This window comes from Aquila chrysaetos, chromosome 5, assembly GCF_900496995.4.
Source record: "Aquila chrysaetos chrysaetos chromosome 5, bAquChr1.4, whole genome shotgun sequence".
Classification (NCBI taxonomy): domain Eukaryota; kingdom Metazoa; phylum Chordata; class Aves; order Accipitriformes; family Accipitridae; genus Aquila; species Aquila chrysaetos.
Genome location: NC_044008.1, coordinates 28358852 through 28372446, shown reverse-complemented (window position 1 = coordinate 28372446; position 13595 = coordinate 28358852). Strand labels below are relative to the sequence as shown.

General features: G+C 38.6%; 1 protein-coding gene across 3 annotated transcripts in view; it reads right to left on the bottom strand.

Annotated features, from left to right (window-relative positions):
- The window catches only part of TFEC (transcription factor EC), a 98181-nt gene that overhangs the window by 31702 nt on the left and 52884 nt on the right, over positions 1-13595 (bottom strand). For all 3 annotated transcript variants that reach the window (XM_030016167.2, XM_030016168.1, XM_041123909.1), the window contains exons 2-3: positions 7460-7711; positions 5114-5209 (exon numbers count right to left, since the gene is read on the bottom strand). In XM_030016167.2, coding sequence (XP_029872027.1) covers positions 5114-5209; positions 7460-7711 — 348 coding nt within the window. The remainder of the gene's footprint in view (positions 1-5113; positions 5210-7459; positions 7712-13595) is intronic.

The following is a 13595-nucleotide window of genomic DNA, read 5'->3' as shown; positions in this document are numbered from 1 at the left end:
CAACGAAGCCTCGCAGGATCCCTCAAGAGGTGACCTATTCCAAGGCAACGCCTTCGCACAGCACCGTGCTCCCCGCTCTGTCGCCTTCCCCACGCCCGGCTGGTCCCCAGCTCAGCCCTGCCATCCACCGGCTAGCAAAACCAGGTGCTTTTGCTTCCCCTCTCTGTTAGTGATTTAATTCTTCTTTTCCCGGCATATAAATGCCACGTACATCAAGTCAGATTCAAAGGAGGACCGAAGAAATTTGCTTAGCTTCGCAGATAGACAGACAAAGTTCCCAACAACAGATTCATTGCTTGTGACAGCTCTAAATCTCTGAGGTGATGTGGACTTCAAAGCACCAGTGACACCGTAATGATTTCAGTACACAGTTAGAGCTGGAGCTGTTGGAGGAATTAATGCTGTTTCAAATCTTTAAATATTTCTTTCCTTTAAAGGAGACAACCATTTTGGAAACTATTTTGGAGATTTTTTTAAAAAATAACTTGTTTTAACAGATATTTGCTGCAGCTTTGTCTAGGGCTACCAAGGCTATTCTATTCCCTGAGTGAGAATAATTCTTTAGATCACACTTATGGTGCATTTATCCATATATAATAATAAAATCTGTGCTTTCTATTGGTTAGAAGCCATTGCTTTTAGGAAACATTCCAGTTGGCAAGCTCATTCAAGGGGATAATTAAAGAAAACATTTCTTAAATATTATGAATAAATCAATATAGAAACATTTTTTTCTTGGGTCTATTTAGTACTGGACATGGTAAAAACTCAATGAAAAGGTTTTCCATGGAGAAGCTTTCAATTTTCTCCGAAGCAATCCGAAAGGAACTGCTCCATTTTGTTTAGTCGCTCAATATTTACTACTCCAGCAACAGTCAGCCCAGTTGATTCAACATATCACCAGCTGGGCCGCTGCTGGTGATTTTTTGAAGACCAGTTTTATGGTAGTGCTCTGCCCCAAGCACTACTCTGCACTGCTCCTTAGCTTTCACCACCACCTATCTAATCATTACAGAGCCTCTTTCCCCAGGCTTCTTCAAGAATAATTCTGAAAGCTCTTGTTTTCTTGTGCGCCAGAACAAAAGACAACTTAGAATCCTTGGAAATGTTCACAAAATTAAATTATTTTCTGGCCGGTGCCACCCAGCACGGTGCAAGAGAAGCCTGTGCCTTTGCAGAACATTAATACCCTCTCATTTTATTCTCATTCCAAGCCAGTCAATCTCCTAATGCGCTTGACGTAAGTTTTAGTGGACTGCATGTCAAGTAGAGGACATTATCCCAGTAGCTGTACTGTGATTATTTGGGCTACAGCAGTTATTTCTGAATGAAGGTACTGGTAAAATGCCAAATGTTTTCATAGAGATCACTGTTGTACTTGCTAAATTACTAGGTTTTCTGGTGAGTCCTAGGGCTGTATACATATATCAGCAAAACAAAACAACATTTAGTAACAAGTAGAGGTTTACTAGGTCACACACTGTCAAATCACACCCTGAAAAGCACAGAGATCCTATTTTTTAACTCTGCTCTTTTCCGGCTCTCTTCACTGTGACTAATGCTCTCCACATCTGCCTTAATACAGCATGTTTCTTAAACTTCCTTTTTTCAGACATTAAAAGGAACATAGACCACAGCTTTTTAGAACTTGCCCTAAACTTTTAATGATGGTGTCATACATGCTTTACATTAACAGACCTGCACATCTACATTTCCTATGTTATGAGCATTTGGAAGTTAATAAACTTTAAATTCACTACAGAGTGTTGAATAGCCTGTGAGGATTTTGAATAAGAATGAAAGTTTAATAAAAATGAAAAACGTTTACTTTTCAAATGTCTGTCACAATAGCTGACATATGTAACATTAGTTTGCTTCTAAAACTCACTCATATATTCTTTGTTTCATTTTTGTAATGACTCCTATAAAGTCAGGAAGAAACCTGTTGGTCCTAGTATGATACTTAGAGAAGAAATTAATTTCTTACAATGTAGATGAATACGTTGCTGTCTGTTAGTAAACAGTTTCATAAAACTAAATTATTATGAAAAGGCAAAATGACTTTAAATTGGTGTCATCTTCAAGGTTTTTTAAATTAAATCTTACCTTCTTTATGGTGAATAAACAGTTGTCATCAAATGATAGTTCAATAAGAATAGTTATGATTTGATTTCAGCTGTGTTTTCTGGACAAACATATAACTGGGTTTACAAATACATTCAGAAGAATCAAGACCTCTTGCATATATAGGGAGGACCTAGTCTTATATTTTAACTGAACTTCTAAAAAATGATTATAAAAAGTAGGTTTCTACCATTAGGGTACTCTTAAGAGCAATAGAAACACAGCCAGAGAATTCCCTACTTTGAGCAATTCTTAAGTTACCACGCAAACCCAGAGAGTTTTATGAAATTATGAATTTGGGTCCAAACACAATAAAAGCCAGACAATCCACTCTTCAGAAGCTGTAATTATTTTAATGAGAGATGGAGGAATGTTCTTGTTTTCACTTCTCTGATTCTACTAATACATGACTGTAATTCATTAATTCAGGGTCAGACAATGAGCCTCTGAGCAATTATTCACATGAGTGGTCTCATAGAATTCAATGTCCTCATTTAATGTGCCATTAAAATGGTACATGGCTGCATCTAACTAAAGCAAACATTAATTCATTGCAACACACAACAGGTAGCACTGCAAAGTCCCTAATCTCAGCCTCTTTCTATTGAGAAAAATAAGAAAAGAAAATGGCTTCATGAATTTGGCTTGGTCAAGAAAAGATTTTGCTGAAAAAACACCCTAGCCTCACACCACATTCTGAAAACCAAGCGAGTCAGATTTTTTTCAGAATTTTAGAGAGACTACTCTGCACAGTTTGGGAAAATTCAAGACAATGCCAAGGAGGGAAAAATCTAAGATGAAATTCTAAAAATACTTAAGCATTACACTGGAGAAGTATAAAGAGGTAGCAAACACCAAATCAGCCAGGTACACGGGCAACTCAGTCCCACTTGTGATCTCACTTACTTTATGTTGATGGCAGCCACCATAGCCAGGCGCCTTGTGCAGAAGTACATAAGAGGTAATATGAATCTTTGTTTAAGTAGAGCACAAACCCAGTTCCTCTTCTCAGGGGAATTAGATGTTCTCTCATTCCTGATCATGTCTCCTAGTCCAACACTGTTGTAATATATATATTTTTAACTCAGTTAAAGAAAATGTCATTACTTTTAATATGATAATGAAAAACTGGATCTAAAAAACTTATTTTCTACCTGCCTCTCTATCCTTCTCTATTGCACAGCTTATGACCAAAATTTTGCAGGCAGATTTAGGATGTTGCCTGAAAGATGCCATAAAACGGTGAGTCATGAGCTAAATGCCTGAAATCACCTCTATATGTCCATTTCTTTCATATATTTTTGGAGTACACATTGCCAAAAGGGAAGACAGAAGAGGCAGAGACACTGCTTGATTGCTTCCACACTGACGCAGTTCGCATGCCTTGTTGAAGGCAGGCTTTATTTTGCCATAGTATTGCACTGAGATTTGGAAACACATGCTATTCCCTGGCTTACCTACTAGCCTGGTGACTTCTTCAGCACAAAAACATATAAACACCATTATCTGGCCCACAGACATTGCAGGAGTCTCAAACCTTTGCAAGTAAGATATCAGCTAGGCCTAACAGTCGTTGCATATTTCCTTGCTCATCAAGAGTGGGGTATTCAATACATTTTAGAGAGATATGTCCTTCATGGCTGAAGATAAAGGCTAATGAGGCTGGAATTAGCAAAGATTAACATCATCCAGTTTTAAAAGGTGTTGAGGGAGTATGAATCTAATCCAAAACCCAGAATTCATGCCTCTCATCACCATCCCACGGTACCACACCTGAAAGGATCCTCCCCTGCCTCATGTTAATTTAGGCCAAAGTATTAATTCACTCCCCAGGGAGCATTTCTTTGCTATGTTCTGTACTGAGATATGTATAAAACAGTCTGACTGTATTAGTTCTGTAGCTGGCATGCAAATGCCAGGTATTCATGGAACAATTAATTGCCCTTAATACTGGACTGTGTAGTGGGCAACACAGAGGCATAGAGATCTTATCTCCTAAGGTATTTTTGTAGCCAGTGATGTTCTGTAGCCAGAAAAAGATGTTCCTTTAGAGGGTGATTAAGAGCAAGCACCTGACTCTGTATTCTGAAATGAACTTAGTAGACTGTCGAAGCCTGTGAAAATCCTTCTGCCTTCAGCAGAGTGAAGTTTCCCTTTATCAGTACCTATTTTAAGGCCCTGAGGACAAAATCTGTGGAAAACAGTTCCCAAGATAAATTAGGGTTGAGAGGACAAAGAACTTCCCTTCTATGAAGTGTGTTGCGTTACAGTTCTTGATAGGCGTTATTTTCACAAATAATAATGCTCTATGCATTGTTGTGTCCAGAAAAGGTCCATCCTTCCTATTCAAATGTGTAACATATATGGAAATGTAAGCAGCCTTTGTTAATCCTCTGTCATTTCTTTACAAAAAGATGTTACAAAATTACAAGTTTGTTACGTTTAATCCTATAAAACATTTCACCTAAAAAGTTCCATTTCTCATCTTTGCGCTTAAAATTATTTAACTAAGTGCAACGTGCCTTTATGAAAGTCAAGAAATAGAGCCCACCCTTGCTTCAGCGTAAGTCACTGGAGAAACTACTGTACTGTAGAAAATTTTACATGGGAAGCTTTTTTTTTGGATGAGGTAGAAGGATCTTTAAGCAAGACTTTAAAAGGCCTTCTAGGGTCTAGGGACTCCTCTTATCCATAGTCCTGCATGGTACTTAGTACCTTGAATGGGTTATGTGCCAGACCTGGTGCTGGGCTAAAACCCCAAATGCTATTCAGACCACTTAAAACAGCTGTGTGTCCCCACATTGGAACCCCTTCCTGTAATATTTGTTGACAAAACAAATATTAAGAAACAAAAAGACAAACAACCGAAGAGAAAGGGGAATAGTCCACTGATAGTACTGCTTAAGCCTCTGAAGTGTGACGTGCGCTTGAATCACTCAGTGAAATTCTCTATAATAAACAGCAAGTTGAAATTCCACAAAATACTTACAGTTCTTTGCATTAGTAGAGGAGTTTCAGAACAACCTATCCCTTCATCATTAAAACTTGATTCCATATTGATTATGTCTTCAATCACCTCTTCCATCTGATAAAATAATATTTTAAGACCAATCATTACAAATAATAATGGAAACAATGTTATTCTGAAAATACAGAGGAATTAATCTTGAATATTTATTGCAGCTATAAAACTGAATTTCAGAAGTTTACATTTTAAAATTCAAACAATTCAAGCATTTTTACACAATATTCACATTTTTTACTTCTTGTGAAAACAGTTTTTGTGGTTTAGCAAGTTACTTCTTTCCTCCCAAACACCAGCCCATTCCCCTTTTTTAACCCCTTATTGCAACACCACGATCAGATGACAGGAGTGCATTGCTAAGTTGTAACTGTGATCTGTCACCTTCATCAAATGTGTCATATCCACAGTGTATTGTTGCATCGGTGCAGGGAGGCTGAAAGGAACCTGTGGTTCTGCAAGAGCGTGAGTCACTCAAGATTTGGTGTTACACACTGCTCTCAAGATTCAGCAGGCAAAGGTTTGTGTTGTGTTTGGCAGTACACTGGATACTCGTCCAGACAGCCTCCTGGTCCTAATCTGAATCAAAAACTACTGAAGCAGATGGAATAACTAATTAATTACTTGGGATGAAACAGTGAATACTTTGCAGACATATCGACATAGATTTGGATGAGGTACAGCATGAGTTTTCAATGATCATTTTGGTCTGGCTCTGTTCACAAAACGAATTGGGAAAGATCCCACGATGAACCTGTCACTGTTAGCTCTACCGTCTGCAGGAGCAGTTGGCTCGTGCTCTGAGGCCTTTCAAGCGGCTCTTGGGAGCTGTCTGAAGAGCTGTAGCTGAAGGAAATGTAGAGGGTCCTATGCAAGGAAAGACAGTATCACACTGGCCAGGGACCTTTTAACACAGGCTTTCAGGCCACCTGGCCCAGCACAGCTCACACATGCACTCCTCTCCTTCTCTAAAAACCAGACATGTGCTGTCCCAGGAGCTGTGCCCAGACTTATCTAGGAAAGTGCTGTCAGGGCCAAAAGGATGCCAAGAAACGCCAGCAATTAGACAATACGAAGGACTACAGTCCACCGCACCAACCTCTGTGTTGGCTCTAAATTATTTGCTCTATATTATTTGCTAATGTAACTATAGCCTACACTGAACCACAGGGCACATCCGCACTAGGAAATTACACTGTGCCAGTCACCTCCCTGAGGCCCTGGGGTGGGATTATTCAAATCATTGGGAAGATGCCTGCAAGGATTTTGGCCAGCGCCAACTGTCCCTCTCCCAGTCACCACCAGGCACAGTTCAGGAGAGTGGTTTACAAGCAGCTGCCTGGCTCTCCCGGACAGAGGGTGGTAGGAGGGCAGGCACCAGTTATTCTGGTCGGGTACTCAAAGTGCCTGAGAACGGTTCCAGCACGCTGCAGTCACCAGCACAGAGGTGACCGCAGAGGCCTCCACAAAGGCCATCTAAAATCATCTTTGCATAAAATGTCAGTTGTCAATGCAGAAGGAATGGAGGGACCCCAGATGAGCTCTCCAGGATGTGTCGGGTTTATTTTTTTCAGTTCCCTCGCGCTTAGCTGCATAACATCCAAATGCTCAAATGGGCCACAGTGTATTTGTAAGATTCTTCTGTTCTGTTAAAGCCCAAGATATGATACAACATCTCTATTTCTCATTTCTGTAGGAATTCCTTTTACCTAATAAGCAGTCTCTTTTGAAATCTGTTGAAGTATTAAAGGCCATAATGATCCACATCTCACACTGGCTGAGAATCTGACATTGTATAATGGCTGTACCTCTATTAAAATCCATGGTGGCACTAAAGTTAGCATATCTATGCCAATTTACCCAAGATAACCCATACATAAATATATCAGCTAACTGAAAAATGAATGAGCAATCCTTTCAGTTACATCTTTAAGGCAATCAGTATTTAACTTTGTTATGCAGCTAGGATAATACTTTTAGGCAGAAATAACTCTCATCTGAAAAAAAAAAAGTTTTGCATTGCGAAGTACATATTCAAAAAACGTACAGCAATATATGACGCATAGATAAAAAGATGCAACAGTACATTTTAACTGGCAGTAATTCAGAAGTCTGATCGTGCAATAAGCTATTCATTCAAGGAATCGCCCACGTAATCCAAAAGGATTCAGGGATTAAGTGCTGCAACTGAAGACCCCATGAAAGTAAAGAAAGTTATCTCTTGCCCACTACCAATACAAGGTGGGTCATGTAATGTTTTTGTAGAAGTACGCAAAGCCCATTTCCCCATTCCTTTCACCAGCCCTGCCCTACCGCATTTTCGTGTTCGCCTCCAAGGGCCAGCAGCTTGGTAACAGGGCTTTCTGGCGTGCCAATATCGCTGACAGGAGGCATGTGTCCGTTTCGTAAAATGGAGGTCACTCCCACAGGCTGGATTGTGTGGGAGTGCGACAGGGAGAGCGTCTGGCTGGACAGCTTGGTATCGAGGGTCAGGTACTGCTTCACCTGGTGCCTCTGGCTTTGCTGTATGTGGTATCTAGACTGATTTTCCAAGTGTGTTTGTACCTGGGAAAGAATGGAAATAATCGCTAAAGTTTCAAGTTACCGGTACCAGTATTTGCCCATATGTTCACTTGTAAAACTTCAAAACAATAGATTCAGCTTTAATAACACTTGGATAGAATTATTATTAACCTTAATTTTTTTTTTTCAGTTTTGCACCCTTACACATTTCTTATTTGCATACTATTTTCACCTAACACAGCTGAATAAACCTTCTGAACAATTATCAAAGAAAAGTTATGAAAGAATTAGAAAAGAGAAACATGATCCTGAGAAAAGACCAGAACTATGCCACACATTTTTCTCTTCTCATTTAAGAATGATCTCTGTTGAAATCGATGGTCATTACAATCAAATCTACAGGCATATATGTACTCTAAAATTAATATCAGTGTATTTACTCTTTCATGCTTGAAAGAGTAAATAAATGTATAAAGAAAAACATAATCCAACCAACTTCAAGTAATATCAACAGCAGCAGATATTCACTCATATCTAAATCCACATTTGGCTCACCTTGTAGTAAGTACAGTCAGTTAAATGAGGCATTGCTGTACTTTTGCAAGAAAAAAAAAAAAAAAACCCAAACAACAAAATGAAGAGTCCAAGCTATCGTGCTGGATGACTGTTCACTATCCTCAAACCACACAGTCTTCTTGAAGTGCCTCTTGAGGACAGAACACTTTTTGAGTTGGTAGGACTTTATAAACTGAGTGGTCATGCCAAAATGGCTAATTGAGTGAGACTTTGGGCCATCCTTTGATTACAGAGATTGACAGTTGCTACTTCAAACAGTTCCCATTTCAGATCAATGTCACATTCCTGCAATTTAACTACCAGAGGAGCACTGCATACACAAACCTTACTGTCATTTCAGCCCTGTGGCTTTCTTCTCTTCCTATGGCATGACTGGTCACAAATTTCTTGTAATAAATTTTTCTCAAGTGGCCTCTGTGTAAGCATGATTAATATTTGTTAAATAATAGCAAGACTTGCTTTGCAGCCCTTTTTTCTCTAAAAAAAAAATTCAGTCATTTAAACAAACTTCTTTTTAATTCCCCTAACATACATAAGCAGAGATAAATAGCCCATAAAAGGGGTTTGCATTTAAATTAGCTGTATTTTTGTACAAAATTGCAGTACCTACTTTATTTTTAATCACGTTATGGTGGCATGTCTAGAATTATTTTAATTATGTTTCTTTAAACTAATTTTCTAGTCATAAAAAAAAAGATTAAGACATCCAGTAATGAATATAATATTAATTATTTTGATGTAAGCCTTAAAGCTATTAAATAACATTCCATTAAAATATTGATATAAAATCTTAAATATGGTGTTTATATTTTCCTGTTTTATGTTGGGAAGGTATGCATCCCTTGTAAGGTTTTAAAAACTGCATGTGTATTTGGGATTTACTTAAATCATGATACTACTTGTCTTAACTGAGATCTTTGTGTTAGTTTTAGAAAGTGTATAATGTACTGTTAATTTAAGCTCTGATTTATCACGTGTAAGGATACATGTAAAACCATCCCAAATCATTCAGATACTTGTGCATCTATTTGTTCCTTCAGCTTCAGTAAGGCTTAAGCTCATATTGAAAGTTGGACAATCAAGCAGTTTCTTAAATTAGAATCCAAACATGAAATCTACTGCATGCCAGTTTAACCAGAGTATCGATCTTGGGCGAAATGCAACGTGCTGAGCAAAAGAAAATATGTCCTGTTGTATGGCCAGAGCAGGGATTTGCTGCGCACCCTTGTTTTCTGCTGCTGTTTCAGAAGCACCCAGGGACACTTTGTGCTTGTGCTGGACTCTAGGGTCACTGCATGAATCCACGCACACTGACCACTACCCAGACCCTTGCAGTGCCTAAACTGACGACGACCTCTTTCCAGCAGTGCAGAGCACTGCAATCAACAGCTTTGAAAGTACAGCTTCTTCACATGGCATAAACGAGAGTGGGATCAATGCATAGGCTACAAATGCATCTACTACATTTCACCCCGACTACTTTTTTCTCTTAAATGAAGCTGGTGATGGCTCTGTAATGAGCAAGGAACTGTTGTCTTAGAAATTCTCCAGGTCTACCTGAAGCATGAAATTCAGAATATCACGTATCTTCAAATTGAATGGGAAACATAAGAAATTTGCAGTGTCTGAAGTCTATACTACCTTGTTTTAAAATTTGTTTTTAATACGGGATTTCAATAAGGAAGTGGGTCCTGCCACAAGAAGTTTGCTGAAAAGTCAATGGCTTGCTTTTTGCTTTCTCTGGACTTCAGATTGCTAGTGGTAGACCAAAACCTCTGTGCAGCCTGATTTCCTAGTGAACCACCACAGGGCCATCCCACCAGGCAAGGGGAGGATCTGTGAAAGACAATCAGCTAACTGCTGACTAAGTAAAAAATCAAGTTTGTCAGGAGTACTTATTTTGTACGATATTCTTTCAGTGCTTATATCCTGTCGGTACTGTCCTGAACTTCCACAAACAGGAAAAGAATTTAAAGCTTCATTGATGGGATCTGTTGCTATGGTTTTGCAAGACTCTCTATCCCCTTTTCTGTGCCAGCCGCAGTCATTACAAAGCAGAACCACTGAGGTTAAAAAGACCTATGCCCTGATTTTCAAAAAGTACCTGAAGTTGCAATCCCTGATCATCTTTATATACCTAAATAAGTCTTAGAAGTGAATGCTAATAATAAGAAGTAAAGCACTTTTGAAAGTCAAACCACTATGTAAAGACAAAGCAGAGCTGGAATCCTATTTTTATAATCATACTGCTAGTGTATAATAAATGGGGAAAAAAAGTCCTGGTATGCTAAAAGAATACTAAGATCTCAAAAATTAAAAATAACTTTTAAAACTGCCCATGCAACATGTGTGAAATAGGAGCATTTTACGAAACCAGATAGTCCAGTGTCAGATACCAAGTATGATTGGTTTGCTCTCCAGTGGAGTGCTGGATGACTTCTATTATCTTATATCAGTAGTATTAAGCTAAGTTTCAGTTTAGGTTTTCTGAAAACTTTAGGTGAAATAAACTATTTTAAATAACTATTACCATAATTACAGACATTAAACATTGACTTGATTTTGAGCTTCGTTTTAATGGTGTAAAAAGAGTGACTAAGCACTGGCATGGGTTGCCCAGAGATGTTGTGGAATCTCCATCCCTGGAGATTTTCAAAACTGACTGGACAAGGCCCTGAGCACCTGAGGAAGCAAAAGAAGTCTAGAAATAGCCAGGGAATTTGAACTGGTAGTCTAAATATTGAAACTCCGGATAATTATTATTAAGTCTGGGAAAAAAGTGGTACCAGGTTAGGGGTTCAGTGAAATAAATGCAAAAAGTGAAAGAACTGAAAGATCGCTTTCCAATTTCACCAGTCCCTCGCATAAGTAATCCCACAAATAAAACAGTCCAGACTGATATGCACTTAGCTGCTTAGAGACCTTGATCATGTGCATATCTTAGATCCACCAGATAAGGTCCTTCCACAAAAAAATTGAAAAAAAAAAGATTTTTCAGAGTAGAAGCATCATTATTTTGCCCAATAATCCTAGTACAGTATCCTCCAGCAGTGTTGGGAGACTAATTTTCTAATTCCTTTTGAGGAGTTCCCATAATCTGTGAGACCATTTTGCCAGAGACTATGTGAAATTTTAAGGTGAGGGTGTCATAAAGCTTCTTTGGAGCAGGGACTTGCAGCGTTGATGCTGACACACCCTTTACTGTCTGTCACAACAGTCTGACTATAGGGTTACCTTTTTTTTTTACCTCTCTCTGGGTCAATGAATATTTAATAATTTGTTTAAAGCAGAACAGCTTGAAAGGAAGACCCTGAGATGGTTTTCAGGGTAGAACGTCCAAGCAGCTGGCAGCTCCGTGGAATCTGGCTTCTCATCTCTGATCCACGTTAAGCAGTGTGATTTGATAAAGCATATCTTCTAGCTCTCAGCAGACCATTTTCTATTAAATGTCTCTCTGCCTTCCTATTTTTTTGTGAAATGGATGAACTTGCTTGTTGACATGCTTGATTTCTGGGAATCCCTAGCAGAAGTAGGCACTCAGTGACCACCTGACGATCCAGATCCTGACTCAGACAAGCCTCAGATACAGCCCAGGACGTAGCGTTGTCCTGCTGGCACATCTGCTCTAGCTCTCGGTACAGTCAGAGACCTGACCCTTCCTGCCAAGCGTTCCTAAAGTTATATAGGCTCTTTTGACTATTGTGTGTGCAAGGTGTAACACGGTGACGAATTTGCACAGACGAAGTGCTGGTTCTCCTCCCAGGCATTCTCTTGCAGCAGCCATGGCCACGTACTTTAAATGCTAATTATTTTAGATTATTGAGGAGTGAAGGACAGCATAAAGAAGTTCAACAGTAAATAGATTATCCACTCCCTCCTAGGTACTGCTTTTGTCTACTATCTGGCTTTCCTAATCATGGTGAAATTAAAGCCTATTCAGAACCACAAACATCAAGCATGCAGGGAGCCAAAAGCATCCAGCCCAAACTCAAATATTATAATTCCACCAGAACAAAGCTAGAACAGAAATGAACACTTTGAGATGGATTTTTTAATCCAGACAAGATCCCAATGCACATGCAACTGACTGTACCTATTTCTATTTTATATCTCACTGACAAGCCATTTCTGAGAACAAGAACATAACAGCCTTTCAGAATTACAGGTGCATGTTCAAACTTCTTCAATCGCTCTTTCTAATTTGAGCACAAATCATCATGTTGTAAAGCTGCGGTAGAGTTGTGTAACGTCTTTTCCCACATTCTCACTAATTTTACTTTCATTTCTAATATATTGCACAATGGCATAACTAGGCCTTCAGTAGATTATTTACATAAAATATTTTACTTCCACATTTGCTGATGAGATTTTTTTTCCATTAGTAAAAGAATACCTAGCATGCCAAAAATAAGAAAGAGGGCATATTTAGGGGTCCTAAAGGAGGCAAGAACAATGTCAGCAGTATTCCGGCAAGTAGCAGTGCTACATCTTGTATTGGTATTCCACTAAGGGCAAGGAGGTGATACCTGTACTCCCAGGCTGCTTAGCCCTACATCAGTCCTGGGAGAAATAATAGGAATACTGAAAAGATATTCAATTAATAAATTATTAAAAGATAGGAATATAATTAATGCTAGTCAACATAGTTCTGTGCAAAATAAGCCTTGTCAAACAAATCTACTTCTGCTCTTTGATGAGATTTCAAGTTAGGTTGCCAAAGGTAACGATGTAGGTATAATACACTTCAACTTTTGTGTGCCTTTTGACTTAGTATCATTCAATATTCTAATTAAAAATATAGCACTACACAATATCAATAAAGCGTGTTTTAACTGGATTAAGAATTGGTTAACGAACATGCATAAGAAAGTAATCAGCAAAGGCTTGGCATCAGAAAGAGGTGCTCTTCAGTCTTGTACTACTCAACATTTCCATCCGTGATTTGGGACCAATGAAAAATAAAACCAACCAAAAAGAATAAATATTTTTTAGACTAGTGATCCCATTGAAAGAAAATGTGTTCCCAGTCAGCCAAATACACATCTGCATATGCTGGAGGAAGAAATATAGGATGCAACAACAGAGAAAACTGAATGGAGAAAACACTGGAAACAACGAGTCTGTAAAGAATTTGGGGTCATAACAAACCAACAAAGCAGGAGTGTCCAGGTGATGCTATAGCAAGAAAGGGAAAATGGCATAAAGGAAGTAGTGAACAGGAGCCTGGCTTTACTCTTCTTTTATTTATGGCTCACGAGAGATCAATAATGGAATCCTAAAAATATTTCTACCCTGAACATTTTTAAAACAGTGTTTAAAAAACTGAAAAAATGCAGAAAAAAACTATGGA